At 46.6% G+C, this 24,591-nt stretch overlaps 1 protein-coding gene across 1 annotated transcript in view; it reads left to right on the top strand.

Moving 5' to 3' along the window:
* The first annotated feature begins 1,022 nt into the window (after positions 1 to 1,022).
* syde2 (synapse defective 1, Rho GTPase, homolog 2 (C. elegans)) overlaps positions 1,023 to 24,591 on the top strand; it is a 73,928-nt gene continuing 50,359 nt past the window's right edge. Inside the window, 3 exon segments of the mRNA XM_056276554.1 lie at positions 1,023 to 1,310; positions 12,770 to 13,071; positions 13,671 to 14,085. Of these exon segments, the coding sequence (XP_056132529.1) occupies positions 1,172 to 1,310; positions 12,770 to 13,071; positions 13,671 to 14,085 (856 nt within the window). The 5' untranslated portion in view covers positions 1,023 to 1,171.

Below are 24,591 nucleotides of genomic sequence, written 5' to 3'. Positions count from 1 at the left end.
TTGGGACAATGATGTGTTGAATTTCAATGCAGAGTGCTTGTGCGCGTGCGTGTTTCTGAGGGCCTGCATAGTGTAAAGCATACAGGCCAACTCTACGGCTACTCCACACAGCTGGTTTCTCGTTGGTACCCGAGGGTAAACATTTGGTTGGAGGATATTCTCTTTATCGCTCAGTGAACGTAGCATCTGTATAATGTGACGTTAATTTCTATCCTCATTACGTCATCGCCGCGTTCGGAAAGCCTGTACATGTGCCGCGATGCTCGAGAACAATGCATGGTCATCATGCAAATGCTCCCCTGAATTATAAACCACACACCACTGACGGGCTGATAGTCTGCTGTTCTGATGTCCACGGTGTCGCGTTCTGTCTCCGTCTTCCATGTGTTTAGTTGTTCTTGGTATTTGTTTATATATTTCCCCCCTGTGACGCACTTTGGGAATCTTTAAAAGCATGATGCAAATACAATTTATTATCGTTATTGTTGCTGATGTTTTTGTTGCTGTTGTTATCATTATCATCATTAGTATGTACTATTATAATCATTATCGTAATCGTTTTATTACTTTGCCACCGGGCTCCTCAATCCCGCGAGAAAATATTCCAAATATTTGACCTGCAGCACGACGAGTTGAAGTTAGGCGAGGGAGCGGCGCTAGAGCGCAATTGAGCGTGTGCGCGTGCGCGTGCACGTGCGAGAGAGAGAGAGAGAGAGAGAGAGAGAGGGAGAGAGAGAGGCAAACAGAGGGCGAGAGAGAGAGAGAGAGAGAGAGAGAGAGAGAGAGAGAGAGAGAGAGAGAGGATGAGAGAGAGAGAGAGAGAGAGAGAGAGAGAGAGAGAGAGAGAGAGAGAGAGAGAGAGAGAGAGAGAGAGAGAGAGAGAGAGAGAGAGAGAGAGAGAGAGAGAGAGAGAGAGAGAGAGAGAGAGAGAGAGAGAGAGAGAGAGGAGAGAGAGAGAGAGAGAGAGAGAGAGAGAGCCCAGTGAGCTCTCGCAAAGCAGAGCGGCAGACAACGGACGGAGTCAATGTGACAGCGGAGAATGGAGATGACTCCGCGCGCCCGGTGAGCTATCACCGCGGCGAGCGACACGCAGCAGTAGGTCGGTGCGTTGTCCCTTCGGAAGACGGGGGAGTGCTGAATGAAAACTGGAGGAATTACCGGCTGGAGAGGAATGGCCGATCCTCTGCGGAGGACTTTACTAGCGAAACTTCGGGGGAAGAAAGCCAAGAAAGGGGCGACAGCTGGTGGTGGATACTGCGCCGCCGCCGCCGCCGCTGCCGCCGCCGCCGCCGCGAACGGGGAGCGAGAAGGTAACGACCAAGTTTTCCATAAGCAGCGAGACTGTGAAGGTCACTCGGTAGTTTTACTCACAGGGCTGGATTGTATGGCAGACAGAATGAGTACCTATGAGAATTGTGTGGACGGGGGTGTCGCGGCAGTGGTGCGGGAGAAAAGCGCGATTCCCCATTACGAGGCTTCAGCGACGCACATATACAGCACCGACCGAGAGGCAGAGCGGGGCGGCGGGGGGACGAGGGCTCGGGTTGACGAGGGACTCCCGGGGGTCTCGCCCGAGAGAGAGACGCGGTTCGCGGAAAACGTTAGAGAGAGAAACGCTAAGTTTCGCCAGGGGCCCTGCGGTGGCTCTGCCGGACGTGTCGCACCGGCGGGGGGACGAACCGGCGGGGAGCATGCACGGAAACGACACTTCGTCCCCATCCCGCGGCAGTACAGTGTCGGCGATTCAATCGGGTTCGGGGACAGCTATTTCAGCCACGTCTCGTGCCACACAAGGGTAGAGCAGAAAAACGGGGCTGGTAGATGTAACCAGGTTAGCGTGAGCGAAGCGTGCCCCGACCGAGAGGAGAGCGGGGCAGATCCCGGTTTGGGACCCCGACACATGGCCGAGAATGTGGCGGCTGTGAATGGACACGTCCATGCTGTCAGTGATGGCAACCCGACGTCGGAGGGCAATTCTGCAGCTTGTACGACGCAGACGCGTCCGAACGGTATCGCGGGCTGTCGTCTTAGCGGGCGCAGCACGGAGGAAAGCATTTTGATAAAAAACATCGAGAGCTACGGCAGCTCGTCCGGGTTCGCAGGGGACATCAGGGCGACCGCTCTCCAAAGCCCGACCTTTTTCCCCACAGAATTAGAAATATGCGATATAAACATGGCCCCCTTGTGCGCCAGAGAGGGCTCAGTCAGACACAACTCGTTAGACAGTGAAGACGAGGATTACTACGATAACGAGAATCTGCCCTTTTATGACCGCGGGCGTGCTGGTGTGCATGACTGGAAAGGTGACGGTGATGCAGCGGAGGTTGCAGAGTTGACCCAGGCTGGGAAAGATAAAGGACAGCTCAATGGCGGCAGTAGTGCCCAGGAGACAGACAGGCTTAGGAGTCAGCTGAAAGAGGCGTATTACCTCCTTATTAACACCATGCATGACATCAACCTTGATGTACAACAACACAGCGGGGGTTTAGCAGACCAGCAGGCCACCTCGTCTTGCAGCAGCCACTCCAGAGATAGCTTGTGCTCAAGGCTGTCAGCAAAAAACATGGATAGCGACTCCTGGTCCTCCGGAGGGGAGCACAGTCCTCAGCAAGGGTCTGACACCGACTCGCTCCTGCTGTGCCTCGGTTGGGACATCAGGTCAGGCCTCAGAGGCAAACTCGACAGCAAGAGCGTGCCGAACCTGTCCTTTACAAACACAAGACCCACGTTACTGCGCTCCAGTAGTGACAGCGCTATCAGGTATCCTAGTGGGCCCTTGTGCGCTGAGACCTCTGGAGGCCAGAGCGCAGAGATTTGTGTGGACGAAAGGAGTGCAGATCTTAAAGGGGTTAACGCAACAGGAGGGGCTGTTGACGACGCCACCAGCAGCGACGAGCAGCTCCAGGAAGCAGGTGGCGAGGATGAACAAGGCAGCGGGCGGCTGAACGAGAGCAGTGGCTCGGTCAACAGCCTCACGGGGTCGTCGGACAACAACGGCGACACGGCAAACACTCAGGGTCACGATAACAAGGAGGAGACGAGTAGAGGCGGCACACAGGAGGCCACCATCGGTGGTTCTGTCAACAAGGGTCACGGCGTGACAGTCAACAAGATGCAGGAGTGGATGCACAAGGGCCGTCTGCTTTCTTCTGAGATGAAGCAGCGCATTGAGGGCTCTTCAACCTCTCTGCCTCGTGGAGGCCAAGGTCAGGACAAAGTGTGTCCCCAGGCTAATCTTGGGGGGTGCAGAGCAGGGGCCGACGCCCCAAGCCGGGTAGATCGTGGGGTGAAATCCGCCCAGGCCAAGTCGACAAGCCCGAGTCACGTGGGGAAACCTGGCACCACATCACCAAGGCGGTCCACTCCCTCGGCACAGCAGCAGTCAGGTAGGAAGGCCATACGGAGCGGCCCGGACTCCTGTGGATCCACTAAAACCGGGGAACTCTCACCCTCCTTCTTCCCGTCTGATTATTGTCATCCTCCAACTCTAGTAAACTTATTATTGTGGTGGTGCCCCCCCCCCCTCTCACATTCGTACCTACTCCTCCTCTTCTGGATGCAAAGCAAAGGGTCGGGGGCACCTCAGCCCCCTTTGCTTTCCTTTTAAGACTGTCTAACCGGTGGTGGGTCCCCTTCTCCACACTAATTTAGGTGCATTCTAACATTAAAGCTAGTAGCACGCTAGTTGTAGGATCACTCACGGTGTAGTAAAATAACAACTAACTCACCCTTCTTCTAGTCACAGCTGATGTATGGTGGTGCTGGTGGTGGGGCAATGTGTTTGTGCTAATGATTTTTGATCCATGAAGGTGATCAATGGGAGCGAAAGGGAAAGGCAAGTATGCCCGGGGACGTTCTGTTTGAAATGAGACGGTGAAGACATGAAAGCATCTGTATCATGAAACTTGTTCCATCCATAGGAATGTGTGACGTGTGTTATCAGTTGTCTATGAATCTGTGTCTAGATGTAATAAGTGGGGCCGGGCAATATGGGCAGAATCAAACATCAGGACGTTTTTGACTGAATTTCTTGATATCGATATTGTGATGATATCGTAGAGATGACTATTGATCTCACAAAACATTTACACGATGACATTTTTTGATAAACACTATTGTTAGTAGACAAATAATATAACAGCCAGAACAGGCTAATAAGTTCAGAAAATTGCACGTCTTTGCTGTAATGCAGCATTTAAAACCAGGAAAAGGTAACGCTGATGTCATATCACAGAACCCCAGATGATATCTAGTCTCCTATCATGGTATTGATACTATATGAGAATCAGAATCGGATATTGATACGATATGGATGTATTGCCCGGCCCCAGTAGTAAGAGGTTTGCTCGGATCTGTGTTGAACACAACTGAACAGAAGGATTTCATTAGCTTATTGGATCTGGGTACTGGTGAAGCATTAGAATAACAACAGGATGTGGTGATGGTCGAACTTCCTACGAGGTGGACCAGCAGGGAGGAAAACCAAACGAGAGAACAGAAATGTACCAACATGTACTCTTTTATGCCACGCTTGTTTTTGCCCAAAATGGTATTTCTGTGTGTGTGTGTGTGTGTGTGTGTGTGTGTGTGTGTGTGTGTGTGTGTGTGTGTGTGTGTGTGGTGTGTGTGTGTTTGTTGGCTCCTGCTTGTGTGCTTGTGAGTGTGTGCCTTGGCTTGAGAGTCTTTTCCAGAGTAAACAGATGATCGGCCACATGTGCAGGCCGTCGTTGTGTGCTGCGCTGCTAGAAATAGAGCGTGATCTGCGATGGGTTAGGGTTGGGAAGGCTTCTGTGCTTGACTCCCAGAGACGTGGCTGCGGTTGGGCTTCTTCTTCTTCTTCTTCTTCTTCTTCTTCTTCTTCTTCTTCTTCTTCTTCTTCTTCTCTCTGCCATCCTCTCCTCTGCACAAAAACATCCGTGAAGCAGGTCCGTGAAGCAGGTCGCCTCGGCGTATTAACGTTGCAAAACTTCTGTCCCTCTCTGTTCTTTCTCGTTTCTCTTCAATTGTCTCCCTTTCCTTCACTTTATTAGCTGTCTCCATCTTTTACTTTGCTTTCCCTCCCTTTGAGTCCCCCACTGAACTTTTCTACAGCTGTAGCCAGTGGATTCCTAACCAGGATAGGAGCCACTGCGGCTTGTGGTGTGTGTGTGTATGTGTGTGTGTGCGTGCGTGCGCGCGTGCATGTGTGTGTGTGGTGTGTTAGTGAGTGAATGAGTGAGCGAGAGAGAGTGAGCGAGTGAGAGCGAGAGCGATTGAGAGAACGAGAGTGAGAGCGATTGAGAGAACGAGAGTGAGAGAGAGCAAGAGAAAGAGAGCGATTGAGAGAATGAGTGAGAGTGAGTGAGAGTGTAATTGAGAGAGCGAGAGAACGAATGAGCAAGAGAGAGAGAGCGATTGAGAGAGAGCGATTGAGAGAGCAAGAGAGAAAGTGCGATTGAGAGAGCGAGAGTGTGAGAGGGAGAGAGAGAGCGATTGAGAGAGAGAGAGAGAGAGAGAGAGAGAGCGATTGAGGGACCGAGAGAGAGAGTGCGATTGAGAGAGCGAGAGAGAGTGCGATTGAGAGAGTGTGAGAGCGAGAGAGAGCAATTGAGAGAGAGAGTGAGAGAGAGAGAGCGATTGAGAGAGATGGGGGGGAGAGGGGGTTAGAGGGTTTTATGTTTGGGAGGGGGGTTGTTGGGCTGTCATGTTGCCTACCTCCTCAGTAGTTTGCTCGGGGCAGCTCCATGGTAACTTGCATTTTAAAAAGACCTGGGAGTGAATATTTAGAATGCCATTCCTGTTGTTTAACTTGTTTGCGCAGTGTCACTTAATTCCTCACCATGAATGAACAAAATGAAGGGCGATTAAGTATTTATTAAGGTCAGCCCTGGGCTTATCTTGCCGCCATGGGCCTCTCAGTACCTCACAAAGAGTCATTTAAAAAAAAAGAAGGGGGGGTGAGGAACACGGTAAGGCTCTTAAATGTGCCAATGAATTACCACGCCTGGCTGGAAACTTCAGTTGTACAGCTCAGAAGTATTCCCTTAATTTACACAGATGTTGATGTTTATGCCTCCCCGGCCGGGTGTTGTTTCGGAATCAAACCTCAACATGGAGTCGAATACATAAATCCACATTTCACACCAGGACTACTGACTGTGATTAGATTTGAAATCAGGTTTATATTTGTACATTGACGTGTACTTTAATTATCATGCACAAGTCCATGCTAATTACCACCTAGCTGTAGAGCATCTGCCATCTTATAACACTCTGTGTGTGTGTGTGTGTGTGTGTGTGTGTGTGTGTGTGTGTGTGTGTGTGTGTGTGTGTGTGTGTGTCTGTGTGTGTGAATATTTCCAGGAATGCAAATTGAATTTTTCTTCTATCTCACAAGTGTGGTCGTTACACTGTGTGGGTTCTTTTGTGTGTCTCTCTGTGTGCACGTGATTGTGTGTATGTGCACAATTAGTTGTCCGTCCTCTGTATACACGCGTCTTCGCTTGTTTGTTTTGTTATTTTAGAAAATGGCACTTCCACCGACATGAAGGCGGGCAACGGTTTTAGACGCAGGAACCCGAGTTTCAGTCGACCCAGACCAGAGTTTGATAGCCCAAAAAACACAGCTGGATTTAAAAAGTCAGTAGGTCAATACCACGGTAAGGAAACTTGTTGGGAATTTTTCCCAGCCCAAGGCTGAGACAAGACGTCAGGTAAATTTGTAGAGCGCCCTATAATTAACCTCCCCCATCAGGCGAGATCAATTAAAAGACTGCCAGAAGTGCACAAGTTTCAAAATAAACACAACCAATGGATAGCTAAATTCAACAAAACACATTGTGCGGTTGGTTTGTAAATGCATACAAACAGATATGCACTGCGCTCCAGAGCATGTGTGATGTGGTGAAATCACAGTGCAAGAGTCCCGGGGAGCTGTTTCTGGATTTCAGTCACATTCTGCGTCTTTTATATTCGATAGCCCCGGTTTCTGTTCCGGGAAACGCTGGGCTTGTTTTGTATGGGAGCGGACCAAACTTCTCAAACGCTTCGAAACAGCGGCGCTTGTTTGTGTGGTCAAACATGTTTTCTGTCAGGGTTGTTCCCCCGGTTACACGCTATGCCGGGCCGTATGACGGCGTTGCTCAACATCTCGGATAAAGTAATCCCTTGCTTTCTCAGCGGCCTTGACGACTGTAGGTACGAAAATAGGAAGCAGCTAATCTTATCCTGCATGACTGTTGTCAGTCAGGTCGTGTCTGGACGATGCCGAGTCTGGCGTCTGCGTCGTGCCAACCTCTTGTTATTGAGCTGGGTTTTTTTATTTTATAGAGACACACAAAACTCAAGAGTGGAGGTACAGTGATTCATCTGGTCTGGCTTGACTTCAGACAGATTTATGGAGGAGATGGGTGCTAAAGAGAGTTCAGGTGATGGAAGAGAGACCGAAGACATCACGTTGGCATACCAGGGTTTAATTTCTCTTTAGTTTTTATGCAAAGTATGAGGCCTGAATCAGACTCCTCTTTTCTGAATGTAACGAGGTAGTTCATATTTTTTTTGTACAGTTTTTGGATAGTATAAGTTGCAAGGTTTTACAGAAAGGCTTGGGGAATTTTAGGGTCTTGTTGAAGAGACCTTCAATGGATGAATACTCCAGAGAAATGACTCAATCAATCAATCAAGCAATCAATCAATCGAACGTTATTCATATAGTGTATTACATCTTTTAAAATGCAATGCAGTGTGGTTTAAATGGTAAAAGGAGAAAGCGGAGTGAACAAGTAGAGTGGAAATAAAGAACTATAATAACAGAATCAAATGACGTGAGTCGGAAGTCTTGCATTTGCCAGTGGTACGAACTCGGACCAGGTTAAACTGTGTGACTCTGTCTCTCCAGATTGTGCCTCCTTTTGCACCATTCTTGATTTTTGAACCGGTACAGTGAAGAAAGTGAGGAAAAGGGTGAGCGAGACATAGCAGTGTAGCACAACTTGTGACTGAAACGCGCACAGCGACGAGGAGGAAGTAGTGCTAGCTTCCTCAGACTGCAGCGCCAGGACGCCTCGGCGGGACTCAAGTGTTGACGCGTGATGCAACCCGCTTTGCCTTGGTGTAAAAAAAAAAGAAGAGACAAATCTACACCAAGCATCCTCATTAGCATATGAATGAGTTTCTACAAGAATGTATGGCACACAGCAAAAGATCCCCTCGTGACGGGGGTGCTAAAGGCTCTGTATGCGTGTCCCAAGTGTTTGTCTGTGCGGGCCAGAAAGGAACGTGGTTTATCCACAGCACTTGGCAAAAGAGGAGCCTCCATCAAGAGAAGGATTTCAGGAAATAAAAGATAGACCTATGGGAAAGTGGGCCGTCTTTTGTCGGAAGTATTTGGAAGGAAAATTACGCATAAAATCAACGTCTGGTTTATGTAACACGTGCTTAATTGGAATGTGGTTTACTGTCGGACAGCCAAGATTAATATCAGTACATCCAGGAAATTAATCTTTTTCCTTCCAACTTTGTATTCCTTTCATTGCTTTCAACCATTCAAGTCTCTCTTGCTTTCTCACGTACACCCCTGTGTTATGTGCTCTCGCCATCTGTTACCTCCAGGTCAGGGGTGTGTGTGTGTGTATGCTGTGCCATGAGCACATCTCCACACCACAAGGGCACAGGGAGCCGGGCAGCGTTAGTTTGCTCAGGGAGATTGTAATTGGCTGATCTCCTTCTCGGCTCACTGTTGTGTGCGCGGTAGATGCTGGTGAAGGTCACCGGCCTCTCACGCCAGAGAGTGGTCTGAGGCTATGGTTCAGGGCCTGGCGAGCAAGCCCGGTCATTTGAAATGCACTGTTATGTGTGTGCGCCTTTGTAAGGGTCAGGGCCGGACTGCAGGGCACATGCACATATGCATTTATATTCATACATCTGCATGTGTGTGCACGCACGCACACACACACACACACACACACATTTACACATACATTCATACAACTGTGTCAAAGTGAAGAAGTCACAAAGGGAATTAATAGTGATTTGCTTTGAATATTTCTCTCGCCATTGCTTCCAGGATGTTCTTTGAAGGGTAACTGGGGTGGCATCATCTCTACATGATGAAATCTACCATTTAGATCAGGGGTAGGTAACATGGTCCAGAAAGGTCCGGTGTGGGTGCAGGTCTTTGTTCCGACCAAGTAGTTACACATCTGATTCTATTAGTCAACCAATAGTCTTGGTAAGGACCTTGATTTGTAGACTCAGGTGTGCAACTCCTTGGTTGGAACAAAGACCTGCACCCACACCGGCCCTTTCTGGACCATGTTGCCTATCCCTGATTTAGATGGACTGAATTGAATTTGAGGCACTGGATGGGAAAATGGACCGGGCTTTGCTGGGCGTTGCTTGTAAGCATTGCGACGAGAGACCGCGTTCCCTCGGCTAACGGTAGCTTGTAGGCTAACGATGGTACACGTAGGCCGCTAAAGATTTTAAATGAGTTGTGATCACACTTTATACTGAAACCAAAAAACACACCACTGAGGGAACAGCGTGATCCTCCCACGCACTACGTCCCCCTCTGGCGAAACTCCTCACTGTCAGGTGAAAAGAAGCGGCTGGCGACTCCACATGTATCGGAGGAAGCATGTGGTAGTCTGCAGGCCTCCCCGGATCGGCAGAGGGGGTGGAGCAGAGACCGGGATGGCTCGGAAGAGTGGGGTAATTGGCCAAGCACAGTTAGGGAGAAATGGAAACAGATGATACGCTGTGGCGACCCCTAACGGGAGAAAAAGGGAAAGCCCCCCCCCCCCCAAAAAAAGAAGAAAAGAGCTCTGATAGTTAGTGGAGAGCGCTGAATCCATGACCACCGAGTGCTGTTCATTTGACTTTGAGCAAATCTCCACGTCGCCCTTTAGCTGTTATGAACTACTTGGTCTCTGTCTTATATGTTCAACTTAAAGCACCGGTCCACTGCGGTGCGTCAGGACACGGTGTTAGGAAGTGTGTGATGGTGGAAACAGATGGAGGGGAAAGGCTGTAAACCTGGTGCTGTGGTCTGGAATGCTGTACGTGTCAGAGCACGCTTCCTTTCCCAGTTATGAAAGACCCCTTAAAGGAGATATGGCATGCTGACAACTCCATGCAGAGCAGCCTTTCGCTATTCTCGCAAAACCAGACCTCTGAGAGAGTTGGCAGCAGGGTTTGCAGTCTTGTAGCTTAGCCTTATTTATAGAAAAAAAAATACCCCTTGTTTTTTTTGCAATTTATTCTTTTTTTGTTGTTGTTGTAATTTCTCCATTGGTTAAGCTGTAGTTGCTGGCGCTCTCTGTTGGTCGCTCTGCTGAGTGAATGAATGTAATGGCAGATTTCTAATCTGTAAACAGAGATTAAGAGATGGATATGGAAAACTGGCCCCGAACAATATTGTGTATTGAAACGTAGCTTGCTAGCTAGGACCTGCACTCGCTAGAAAGGCCAACACACTGTTCCCATTGACTTTGCATTGAGCGCATGCTAAATCTACAAGGGCCGCAAGCTCTTAAGAGAACGCCACTCTAATCCAGCCTAAAGCGAGCTACGCCGGTGGCTCCCGTCATACAAACACGTTTGTGGCTGCCACCCTCTGCATCTTAAAGAGGGCAGAATGGGAGAGGTATTTAAAGATGTGCTGTGCATCCTGACAGCGTTACAGTCTGTTTAAATCAAACCGAAATAGGAGCTGGAGGAAAGATGGTGGCATGTGTTTTTCTCAGTGAGGCTGTGTGTGTGTTTTTTTTGTTGTTTTTTTTCCTGTGTGGAGATTAGGAGTGTCTTAAAAAGTGGCTTCTGTTCTAACCCATGAAAAGCTGTTTTATATACTCATAAGCATCTTATATAACAGGCTGAACGCACGGACAACGGCACCCACAATGGAGTCATTTTCGTCTCATTTTATTAGACTATCACGTTTCAGGAGTAATCACAGAAAGAAAAAAAAATCCAAGCCTACAGTCTTCTATAAGGGGCGAGAAACCGACTCAAAGTTGAGGACTCCTTCTGTTGTGGCCGAGGAACTCCGGGGTTGAGGTTTAGGGGGATTTGGGGCACTACAAACGGCAGCAATTATTTCGCGTGAACAGTTGTTCTCTTGAGGCGATACCGACGTTGCCTTGCAGATCACAGGGAAGCCGAGCCTGCAGCTAAGAGGGGTTGGTTGACTTTCAGGGGGAACCTAATCCAAAAGGAGCCCTGCACCGCAGAAGCCTCTGCTCCCTCCGTGGCTCTTTAAAGGCCTTTTATCCATAAAGGCAACCAAGCAACAACAAAAAAAAGCATCTTAGTTTCAATCTACTGAGTAGCGGTTATGCAATGTTAAAACCATGTGATTTTTCTCTCCATATGCTTCAGATGCTTTTTCTTGGATTACATTGACTGAATATGAAAAAACAAGCACAGTTTACCCTGGACTCCATCGCACTTCATAGTGACACAGCCTCACGTGCACGCAAGTGGACGTCGCCGAGCGTTTGTTTCTATCACATGAAATTTGTGCCGAGGACAAGTCTGATTTGGCGATTGCCGCCCAGCCGGCGTGAAAACGTATTTCCTCGAGGAAAAGAGAAGTTGTCATTATAGCGTGTGGAGGGGCTCATCTGGGAGCCGAGGATCAAAACAGTCTTTTTTTTTTAAACGAGCCTGCCTAACATGTCGAAGCAAGACCCAGCCCTCAGCACCTCTTTCTCTCTCATAAACATACACACACACATGCACGCACCCACCCACACACACACAGCTTGTTTTTCCTCCATGCATCTGCCCATCAATCAATAGCTTGTCAGCACTTGGTAGAGAAAAGACGATACGATTTGTACAGTTACTTTGTTTGTTTTTTTTACTTTCTGAGGAGTACTCTGCAATCACAGACACACACCGAACGCACACATTGGTAGTTTGAATTTGGACATCCGTGAATCGTTTGAAAAAAGGATAGCGCCACATCACCACCTTTATTACTTTGTCCTTTTCACTGCACAAATTGTGCCAGTGACCGGACTTACTGTCAACCCCACAGGCTCCGTCCTCTCAGCACGCTATTTTCACAGCTGTGATTCCAGTGGTTTGTCTTTCTTTCTTTCTTTCTTTTTTCCTGCCGTGTTAGTAGAAGTGGCTTCTTGATCACTCCGTCTGGCTGGGATCCTCTCCCGTAAGCTTTGAGCCTGTATATTCCCAAAGTTGACATTCCTGGTGCGGGGTGTCATTGAGGAGTAATATGCCAGAACGGGGAGGTGTTTCTGGAGTCCTGCGGCAGTAGAAATGAAAATCTTTTTTTTTTACAGGGGTATAGCAGCAATAAAGCAGATCCCACTCTGATCGAGACAAGACTGAGCTGAATGGCGTGGTTTACTTTTGTAAATGTTCGTGTATCTGTGTGTGTGTGTCTTTGTGTTGTTGTATTTGTCTGTGTGGGATGTGCAGGAGAGAGAGACACACACATAAAGCCATATATCCGTTTTTGTGTTAACGGGGTCATTAGACCGAAACAGACCTGGTTTCTTGATACAGATGTTTTGTTCATAGTGACATGACATAAAGCTCATCCCCTCTGGGAAGGAGCAGTGGATAAACCTGAGGCTGAAAGATCCTCCACATCATGAGGGTTGTTTTGTTTGACTTGGCAGTGAAGATACCCATCTAGTCAGATCATTTGATGGAGTGACTTGGAGTTGATAGTGTCTTCTGGTATTAACATGTAATACTCTTTCTCTTGCCATTTTTTCTCTCTATCTCTCTCTCTCTCTCTTTCCACCCCTTCCTGCAGCTTTGATTGAGAATCTCCAGGGGCCCTGTGCTAACGGCCGCGAGGTGGGGAGGGCCACCGAGTCGTCATTATGGCGACCGCCGCTCAACACCATCACTGTCTCAAAGAAGCGCAACTGGCTGCAGCAGAGCTCCCTGGGGAGGACTCACGGTGCCAGGGAGGAGCCCCAGGGAATTCTGGGAGCTGACGAGGAGAGCAACCAGAGCTCCAGCAGACCTCCTCCCCCTCCTAGTCCCTCCCCTGACCACCTGAGGCCCCCAGGGGGAGGCGCCACACGCCCACTCCGTTTGCACCTGCCCATGGTAGGTGTCAAGGTCTCACTATATTATAGAGGGCTGAACCATTTTAGACAGAAATAATGTATGGGCTACTATACTGCCATATGTACTATACTGCCATATGTATTATACTGTACATATGGCAGTATAATAGATGTACTGGGCAATATGGAAAATATTATCATGATCATCACAGGGAAGTTTACATGTTATCAGTATGTATCACAATATCCTTCTTTAAGCCAAAATACCATGTTTAAGAATACTTCTGAAGTTCATCACATTGTACTGTTTGGTAATGTAGGGTATAATATCAAACTAAAAATAGTTTTCATATGATACTTCCTCAAATATTTCAGACCTCATTTTGTGAGAAACTTAAGGTTACAGATTCTCGTTATTGTTAATTAAGGCAACAAAATTATTGTGTATCATGATAATACCATAGCCGAATTTCATCCAAATACAATACCATTGAAAGATGATAAACAATAATGAATTATCGCCCATCCCTAGTAGTTGGTGTACAAGCTGAGTACATGTTACATTACGCCTTCTGTTTCTCTTTAAGAGAATTCTGCAGCCAGTGCTGGTCCAACAAAACATATTTTTGGCGCTTTTAGGTTAGCGTTGGCCAGACCAGGGTGGCTCCCCAGCCTCGGTGCGTGGACCCAGCTGAAGAAAACGACGCAGACGACGAAGGGGAGATCTGGTACAACCCCATTCCTGAGGACGATGAACCCGAAATGCCCCACAGACAAGCTGTTAGACTGACGGTCCCCCCGAGACAGGACTCCCAAGCCCCCCAGAGGCGGCCCAGCAGGGGCGGGGATGCGGGTCAGTGCGTCAAAGCCCTGGAGGGCTCCTGCAGCGGTGGGTCGGAGGCGGTGGCAGAAAGCTTGGCTGTTGGTGTTGGAGGTGGAGGAGATGGGAGACAGGGGAATGCCGTACATTCCACAGAGGCAGTACATCTGCACAGACAGCTGCTCGCGTGCAAACCTCATGAGGAGGGGGGGCCTTGCACCAGCGGAGCCACAGGTAATGCAAAAAAATCCACACCCCCCTCTCACACTAAATTTAACCCTCCTCTTTCTCCACGCATCATCCGGCTTTCCCTTCTTTTTCCTGCCTTTTTTTTCTCTTTTCTTTTTACTGTCTCCTCTTATTTAACGACCGCATTTTGTCTAGATTAATGCTCCGGGGCCAGTCGTCTGTTGCTCTGTCTGTTTTTCAGCCAGTCAGTCTAGGCAGAGTTTTGTGGTTGTGTGCAAACTGTGATCACTAATTGCTGCTGGTGTTGAATGGTGAGAAGATCAACCGGCCTATTTAGTTCTCAGTCACCCTTAAAGGTCCCATGAAATGAAAAAAATTGATCTAACAGGTATCGTATACCCCCACAATCCAACATTTCCGGGAACTGTGACAAGTCAGTTGATTATTCTTGTAAATGTCACTTCAATTTTGATGAAATATGTGTCTCTAGTTTACAAAAAAATCTATTTTCATTCTTGTTACCTCTTTTTATTGCACTTAATATCTATTATTATTATTATGCTCTATGTAGTGCTATGTCCAAGAAATGTACAAAAAAAGTTTTATTTTTGTGTTTATGATTTTTTCTCATCCTAAAACAATTTACATAGATTTTTTTTTTTAGTGACGTCACCCTGCACTTGCAGGTGTACCGTAACTAAAATGTCCAATGAATTGGTGCGAGATTGAGAGAGAACCAAACTGAAATGAGCTGATAGCATAAAGGTGTCCAAAACTGCTTGGCCATCCTTGGCTGTCCGTCAAATTAAACTCCCTCGCCTCATAAAATCCCACCTGACCACTCCATATCATCAGGATACGTGAAATTGCGAACAATCACCTTACTCTAAATGCTGTTTCATGGGAGCTTGAAATGATTGATTTTGGCCCTGTTTATGCATGCAAAAAAAAAAGAGTTGTTTTTTCATAACACCAACAGCAGACTAAAGCTAGATTTAGAACTAGATTCTGCTTGTTTAAGAGCTGAAATCTCCCTGTTAAAATCCATATATGGCCATGTTGTTTGTACCAGCTCTGATGGTTTTCATGGGCTGTTCATTCTGATGGGAGCAGACCAGAGCGCTGGCTGTCTAACCGTATCACTCCATACCAGTGTCCCTCATTAGTTAAACTCAGACAGACATTAGCCAGGTGGAATGTAGAGTTAGCATTCCTCAGAGGAAGGAAAAAAAAAACATTTACTTTTGACTAGCACTCACAGAGGGCTGTAAACATTGTAAGTTGGCAGTTCTCGGACTTTTTCGGTGCCAAAGTGAGCAGATTTTATCTCACCCTGGGACAAGGCTAACTAAAACAATACTCTCATTGTGTGTGCAGACACAAAGGAAACGGTGCCGTTACCGTTAAAGGTTTGGGCAACATCACCAGGAATACCCTACAGCGTTCCCCATGTGTGTTTGTAATTTTCTTGAGTACTTGAATGTTGCCGGGGAGTTCGGTCTTGAAATATGGTAAAATGATGAAGGCGAGCACACGGCGTCCTATCGCTCAATAAGCTCTCTTTGTTTCTTTTTTGTTCCTGCTCGTTGTCTTTTCTGATGTGGCAACATAGTAGTTTGAACCGTTTGGCAAATCTTGAGTTGAGCCCATAATTGCAACTTTTGGCTACTCTTTTCAGTGGGGCACGCAACAGCCATTTTCAGTTGTTCAAACGAAACAGACAGGCTGATTAGTTTGACGAACCAAAATTGAAAGATCGGAATCTGGCAGGCAAAGCGGCAGGTTTGCAGCCGTAACCACTGCTCACTTTAAAGAGACGAAAACGTCTCAGATGGGAGTTGACGTGAACGTGAACTATGATGGAACAGTTGGTGAACTGCGATGCTCCTTTTCTTACGGGACGCTATCTACTCCTCCCGTTGGTGGTAGTAACTGAGTACTCAAAATTGCCTACACACAGTATGTGACATTTTGTTTATGGTTTGTTTTTATATTTTTAATTTTTTTTCCTGAGGACTGTATTAATCAATCATCCATCCATCCATTGTCTTAACCGCTTATCCTGCTCTCAGAGTTGCAGGAATGCTGGAGCCTATCCCAGCAGTCACTGGGCGGCAGGCAGGGAGACACCCTGGCCAGGCCGCCAGACCATCAGACAACTATTTTATTTTGGATACAAAGCACCTCATGATACTTGCATCTATTTCATCCACTCACAAACTGGCATTTAGTCTCAAGTTTAGCTATACCATCTGTAATGATTCAGGCGCGTTGTGAACCCTTGAAAAATCTTTGTGAGTGAGTGCTTCTACACATGATTCAAAAAAAGGACTGGTTGCTAAAATCCCTAGTATTTGCACTGCAACAGATTCAGTGGAGATTAAACTGGAGATGTCTGCCAAGGTGACATTGCCACCACCAGGGCACATCATCCGTTGCATATCTCAACATCACAGGGTGTTTCGGCCTTTTATCACAAGACACCCTCCGCTGAGGCAGGCCCACCACAGGTTGATCGGTCCTGGGTGTGTGACCTGTGGTTAGCTGTTCACCCTGGCAGCCCAGACGGCGTCTCTCCTTTTGTTCCAGATCCAGTGGCTAGTCCTGTTCTACACATATATGCTGTTGTTGACATTAAAGTTATGTTTTTTATTGATATCATAATCTTCATTGGAAAGAAAATTGGCAAAAACCAAAAACCAAAAACAGCTTTTTTCTGCACCCCCACCGCTATCCTCTTGGCAAAAACCAAAAACCAAAAACAGCTTTTTTCTGCACCCCCACCGCTATCCTCTTTTAGTCACTCCCTCATCCTCTACCACTTGGTACTGGCCATGTGGTTTCATGCGAAGTAGGATTTCACAGAAACTCCATCGACAGATATGCAAGTAAGACGTGCTCTGTCGCCTTTAACATGTTCAAACAAATCGATTTTTTGATAAAAGCTTTTCAGTGCAGCGCCAATCTTATTTTTCTGGATTGTTGGTTAACTAAAAACATGATTCGGACAAGCTGACCTTAGCTCCGTTGAACCGGTGCAACAACTTCTATCTTGCAATGTCACTGTTAATTGAAAATGTTTAGTCAATGGAACTGCTTCTAATTACAAATTTAAGACGATGACCCCAATTTGTTCTGTTCACAACAAAGCCAAGCAACAGTTGTGCTATAACACTGTGACCTTGTTCCATGATGGAAAAGTAGTCTTAGCATGAAATGGTTTAATTTTCTTATACGGTGAGGAAATGTGAGTCCTCCCTCGTGTAAGCATCCTTTAGAAGGACACGATATCGATCGATAGCTCGTAAACACCTCAACACTGGTCGATCGGCCTCAAAGAGCTGGCTATCCTTGATATCACGTGCAGCTCGGCGAAGCTCTCTCCCTAAAATACTTTCTGAGTGGGATTAGGATTACCGCTGGCCTTGAGGAGTCTCAGTGTACTCGCCCAGGGAAAGTGCTAATCGCGGCACACATAGCCAATTAAAACAAGGCTATTTCTGCCTGCACCGTTTGATAGATTTCAGAGCAATTTTGCGGTTGATGTGAAATGTGCGGGTATCGTTAGGGATTTTCATGCTGGGTAAGCAGATAAGACTGGATATAATTGGATGCTAGAGTGGCTTGTTCAGTGGTTCCAGCAGTAAAGGAGTTTTGCCCAAGGCCTCTTTCGACAGAAAGGCTCTTGTCTCTTTTTTTCAAGGTTCAGTGAGCTGTCCACCCTCCTTTACGAGAGATTATTTTCCATCGAGAATCAAGAACCCATGTCTTGTCTATACCCCCGTGATGGATAAATTCGTTGAAAATTATTAAAACTGGGGCTATAATAGCATAATACACATGCTGTGGAAGCATACGGCAGCGAGCCGATGATACTGTGGGTTTGCTATAGTTCTGACAGCGCCTCTTGGCTGCAGTGAAAATGAGAAGGGAGCAGGGTTTGTGTGTGTGTGTGTGTGTGTGTGTGTGTGCGCGCGCGCGTGCGCCCCGGAACTGCCTCCCTCCTGCCTGCTTTTTTACTTTTGTGGCCGATTCCTGTGGGTTTGGCAATGCCATCCCACAGGTCACCCAAACAAAAAGAGCAACAAGCTCGGCTACGTGTCATCAAGAAGGAAGTGCTTGCAGAAACCAGCTGGTTGTGTCTGCACAGTGCACAGTATGTGTGTGTGTGTGTGTGTGTGTGTATATACGTGTGCGTGTAACTGATGATTCAGCCAAGATTTTAGGAATGTAGAATATTGCCTCACCAACTCTCCAAATTTATACTTAGCAAGGACGTGCTGTCCACTCTTCTGACCCCTCAAATTACTGTCTGCGTGCCTTTGTTTTTGTGTGTTGTGTGTCTTTCTGTCTGTGTATGGGTCTATATATCTTTGTGTCTGAGTTTGTGTCTTTATGTCTATGTCATCTACGTGTCTCTGTGTCTATTCGTGTGGCTGTGTGTGGGTGTGTAAGTGCAAAGGAGCTTCAGCTAAGCCAGTTTGTGCCTCCAAACTAACTGGTTGGATGGAGTGGGGGTAGGTGGGCTGGAGTCAAAAGGACAAGGGCCTGCTGTGTGACTTCAAATCCACCCAACATTCAATAGCCCAGTCTTCACCGTAGGCCCTAACAGGGCTAGCCACAGATTAATACACCGACAAATATGTATTCCAGATAATTTTATATTTTTGCATATTTCAACGTATTTGTCAGCTGGCTGTAGCGTCAGACAATGCAATCGTGCATTTAATGCCAAGTCCAAGAACCCTCACCCCACTAAGTGTTAACTGAAACATCACACCATCGCTGCTACCCTTTAAAAGAAATGTCATCTGTCCCCAGCCAGATTAATCGTGTCTTAAAGATGTGGTGATGGGAACATTGTCGTTACCACTATGTTGTGTCAATTATTTTTCCATCACATCTAGTATTTGAATTTAGGATACCTCACACTTGAATATTTGAAGACATTTCTTAAATTGCTTATGCCTCCTCGCATGGGCAGCACCAGGAGTTTCCCACTGCGGTGGCTTAGCAGTTGCTATCTCATAGCGTGGGGTTGCCTCGCGTGTTCAGGTTGGGCGATCATTTCTATTTTCATATCATCCAATCACGGTTACTCGAGATCGTCCAGGGGCGGGGGGAGTAGAGTCGGCAAATTGGTTTGTAGTACATTTATTCCATCCATTCCATCCATCCATTATGCAAACCGCTTATCCTGCTCTCAGGGTTGTGGGGGATGCTGGAGCCTATCCCAGCAGTCATTGGGCGTCAGGCGGGGAGACACCCTGGACAGGCCCGCTAGGCCATCACAGGGTAATACAAACTTGAATATCAAAATTGAAAAAGTTAAAATACTACCTGAAAAACAAAATGGAAAACACAATTTATTCTCTTTTTAGCATTTTTAAAAAAACTATTCTTGACGTTAGAATTTAATTTGGATGAAAGATTTTGAATAATCATCTTAACCGTGGCTCAGCATCTGACGGAGCTTTGAAATAATTGAACCTTTAAGCTTTCTGCAAGCGATACAGTTAAAGTTATGTGAATAAACATCTATAAGAGTGTGAGCGTTTCATTTAAAATATTTAAACATAAAAAAAAAATCTATTTGACAGCAAGGTCTCCTCTATTCAAATGACGACTCCCTTTTAAAAATCTATGTCTGTGCGTGGTGCGACAATATCACAGCATCACGTTCCGTTTAACATTATTATCTCACCTTTAATATCACAAACCAAATCATATCTGTAATGTCAACTACTGTTATGGAGCTTAGAGCAAAGTTTTGGTGAGCAGCCATATGGAGAACAGAGATGCGGGGTGTCAGATCCACCACAGAGAATTATGCACTTTTATTAAAACTGACTTACAGAGTGCATATAATGCACTAAATGCACTTTTATTCAACTAATTGAGCCATTTCTTTATACTAGGACCAACAGCACGTGAGCACCAACATGCAACTGGCCTCACACACTGAAAAAGTAATGTGACTGTCCAACACATAACATGGACATTAAATGTAGCCTATTGCCATCACTTGCCAATGTGACAATCTCTCACACAAACTCCATCGCAATACTGTCAACAAGTATGCCTGTTGTCATTACCAGCACAATACATACCCTAATTATAGCGTAAATGCCAAATGTTCAACCAAATAATATGACTTGAGGTTAGTATAGCAGAACAATGCACCTGTTGTGGTTCGTGGCTGTAGCATCAGTAATGTCGCTCATCTGGGGTTGATGGACAGCAAAGCAGGTTGCTGTTTCTAGTGTCCCTGCTGTTGCTCCTCTTGTAATCTTTTGACATGGCGTAAACAAGAAAAGCTTCATTCGCGGGTCTCCAATGTGACGGGCAGTTTGACTGATGTACACAAAGGTCTGTGCAAATCAATAAACACATCCTGGTATGGTCGGAGAAGGGACAGGAATTCGTGTGTAGTGTTCATAATCTGTCCCTGCTCTTTTTTTCCGGTCAAGGAGCCATGGGACCAAGTCTACTATTCATACCATAGGCAACTGAAGGATCGCATTTGAAATCCGTACTTCTTTGCCGGGTAATTTCGGAGAATAGGGTGCCATGGTCCTTCGTTAGCTGTGTGGCTAATGTCAGCTACACCACTGCTACAGCTCGGGGTGGAGGCCAACTGCTGATCAGATGGTGGGGACAGAAGTTTGTCTTCTTCCTCCCTAATGTTATCGAAGTCCTCGCTGCAAACCTGCTCATCCTGGCTGTCAGCCTGCTCTTCTTCAACGTTGTCAGAGACAGCAGGGTTAACATTTCTCTCGTTGGTTGAGGTCCATGGTCTTTTGGGCACGAGATATCTCTCCATGTTCACCTCACATTAACTAATGTCTAAAGCGCGCAATACTGAACTAGCAAGTTCATGACCTCTGACTCATTCTCATTGGCGAGTAGCGCCACTTCGTTTGAGAAAAGACTGCATTTAGATTTTTTTATTCACTGTGTTCGTAATTAAAATGCACAATATTGTCAAAATAATAAAAAGGTTTCTAAATAATTTACATTATTATTATTAGTTTTCATAACGACATTTTTGGGGTTACTTTGCAGATGCTAAGCCAAATCTTGGGGTTGCTATAGCAACTCCAAGCAACACCATTTGCGTCTTTGGGAATAATAGCCTTAGATATGAGTGTTGACAAGATCTCGAATGATAAATAAACAGTGGAACATCAGTGTTCCACTCTATTTTACATTTTGGCAGTTTTCCTGTTAATCCTTTTCTTCCCCATCAGTCTTCCATTTCAGACACCCCTTCCCCATGAAGATGGGCCAGTACAGATGCCACTTCCACTCTATTTTACATTTTGGCAGTTTTCCTGTTAATCCTTTTCTTCCCCATCAGTCTTCCATTTCAGACATCCCTTCTCCATGAAGATGGGCCAGTACAGATGCCACTTAAGTTTGAGGGCTAAAAATTGACCAGCTTTTCACTTATTGACTGTGAAAGAGGGTGTCTGCTGAATTAATGAAGCAGTGCAGATGTAAATAGTCGCTCTAACTATGGGCTTCCTCTGTTCGGCTCGCTGGTTCTTTTTCTCCCACCGGATACACTTCAGACTCCTCGTGTGCTGCCTATTGACTGGCTTTTTGTTCATCTGAATACTCTATTTGTATGGGGAATAATGATTGATGGACTATGGGGGAGGGTGAGCATAGTGTGTTCCCGATTTTTTTCATCCCTGTAACGTCTGTTTGTGGAATCTGACTTGGCCAGTGGTCAGAATGTGATCAGGGCTATTTCTGGGGGTTGTTTTGGTCACTGCAATGTACTGGCTTCACTGTTCCACAATTAGCCAGGGCTGCTAGAGTTACCAGAGAGTTCAGGCCCGAGTTGGAATCGAGTCTAGAACGAGGATTACAAGGTTGGGTTCTGAGGAAGTTAACAACTTAGTGGGCTCACATCAAAGAACTTGCTCTGAAAACCACAGTGCCTTCCATAAGTCGCTCATAGTTGTGAGGGTCAGTTGACACACTTTCCTCTTTCTGTCTTTGCTGTTCTCGGTGTCATTGCAAGAACAATTTTGGAAAAGAAACCAAAAAAAAAAAAACCTTGGTCGCGTGTCCAGTGTATGATGCATTTTCTCTCCAGGTGTCATCATTGGCTAGTTCTTGATTCGGTGGCCCTAAACTCAGGGGTTAGTTAAGATGTCTGTGGTTTAGTTTATTCGACCAGTTTCCAGGCAAGCGTTTAAAACCTACCCACTGAATTACCTTAAAACATTTAATACTTGGTTGTGATCCTTGCACGTCTCAGTTATGTTATCTGTGGTTTAGTTCAGTTTAAGTTTATTTGACCAGTTTCTAAGTGCAGGTTTAAAACTTACATACTGAATCACTCTAAAACCTTTTAAGCTCGGGTGTGATCCTTAATACGGGGGTGGGGGGAAGAGAACAGACACTCATTCATCAACACTCATTACAGAGCTATCAATGCCCTTTCTGTGGTTGTTTTGATGGGGGCTGTACAAGGCCGTTCTGGCAACAGGGTGCTGTAGAATTAGCTGACACTCTGTTGCTAGAGTTACAGGAATGCCTGTACCAGTAGGCAAGCCAGGCTACATGAGGGCTGCCTTGGCAGGGGGCCATGTTGTGCTAGCGAGAGGGCCCGCATGCCTGGCTATATTAGCAGGGGTTTTGTAACCACTGTCATGAAATGCCTGGGTTCCTGTGGCCCCTGAAAGGCCCTCTAGTGCTGAATGATTTGGAGCCAAAAGAGAGGAACCAGTGCAGCGTTGGCCTTTCGTCAGAGAGGGAAACTACAGAGAAACTACAGAACAAGTATGCCATTCACCAGTTTATGTACAGTCCTCATGTTTGTCGCTGCTCCCTGGCCCTTTCTCTCTCATGTTTGACACACATGCAAGACTTTAATGAGCTTAGCATACACGCAGGCGCGCGCGCACACCAACACACATATAGGCACACGTAAGTGCAAGAAGTTTTATAGGGGTAATCAACAGTAGTATGTTAGCATTTCCGTCCAAAGCATATCAGAGTACACACTCTGTTTCGCTTCTTGTTCTTCGATACACATATAGTGTTATTGGGCTCAAAAAATCACTTTCTTACACTTCCTTCTCCTGTGGCACAGGTAGATCCTTGTGTTCTTCCACAGTACATGCTAAGCACGTTGCTTGAACACAACAACACACATCCGTGCAGACACACAGAACAAGCACTCATATATCAAGACTTATGTCCAATGTCAAGTTAGGGTGATTAGTAACACCGAGTGCACACGTGTACAGATAACACACAACCACGCACATGCACACACTCTGCTGCACCTGCCTGATCCCAGAGTTATGGAGCGCAATCAGCAGCCATAAATTCCTGGGCTTTGTCAAGAGGTGTCAGAGGCAGGGTGCCTGGGGTGGGCCAAGGGGTCAGGGAGGGCATGTGCATGTGTGTGTTTGTGTCAGTATGCATGTGTGTACATTCATGCATTTGTGTCTGCCGTGTCTGTCTTAACATGTCCATATGTTTGCATGTGGCTATGTGGGTTCATATTGCTGTGGTCACCTGTGTGTGTATGCTTGTGGGTCTTTGTGCGTCGGTGGGGGATGGACACGATTCCCCAGATCAGGTGTCACCCAGCGGAATGCAGGCCTTTTGCCCTCTGACCTTGTAACATGGCCCCTGAGGGTAGGGTGCTGAACCATCGCCCCTGAACCTCTGCTAGTGGGGTGTCAAGTAACCTGGCTGCTGCTGCAAGGCCAAAGGCTACAGAGGATACAGCTTGGTGTGTGGGTGGGTGGGTGTGTGTGTGTGTATGGGTGGCTGGGTGTGTGTCTGTGTGCACTGCTAAAGTGAGGAGGGCAACGGAAACAGTAATTAACACTGTCAAAGGTGGAATCTGCCACACAGGGCTCATACGTGTTGTTCAGACTGAAAGAAATTGTACAAATACAGGCCATAAACTGAAGGAGCAAACGTTCCCATTTATTCCTTCTTAGTAACTTGGCTGTTAAAAGATAAATAGATAAGGCATCCGGGTAGCAATCCCTGTGTTACCTCTGGCTTGGTCGGGCGTCCCTACAGACACAATTGGCCGTCTGTGGGTGGGAAGCCGGATGTGGGTATATCTCCTGGTTACTGCACTAGCGCCTCCTCTGGTCGGTCAGGGTGCCTGTTCAGGGGGGAGGGGGAACACTGGGGGAATAGTGTGATCCTCCCATGTGCTACGTCCCCCTGGTGAAACTCCTCACTGTCAGGTGAAAAGAAGCGGTTGGTGATTCCACATGTATCGGAGGAGGCATGTGGTAGTCTGCAGCCCTCCCTGGATCAACGGGGGTGGGGGGTGGAGCAGCATCCGGGATGGCTCGGAAGAGTAGGGTAATTGGCCGGATAAAATTGGAGAGAAAAAAAAGGGGGGGGTAAATAGATAATAGAAAACCTACTATTTAAGAATGTAGGCCAATCTGGCATTATATTGGTTTACTAGAGATCTATATATGTTAAATATACATCATTTGGTTGAATACTATTTTCTCATGTCTTCTCTCCTTTGCTGTTTACATATTTACCACCTCT

Source organism: Lampris incognitus, chromosome 3 (genome assembly GCF_029633865.1).
Source record: "Lampris incognitus isolate fLamInc1 chromosome 3, fLamInc1.hap2, whole genome shotgun sequence".
NCBI lineage: Eukaryota > Metazoa > Chordata > Actinopteri > Lampriformes > Lampridae > Lampris > Lampris incognitus.
The sequence above is the reverse complement of the archived record's forward strand: the minus strand, read 5'-3'. Positions and strand labels throughout refer to the sequence as shown.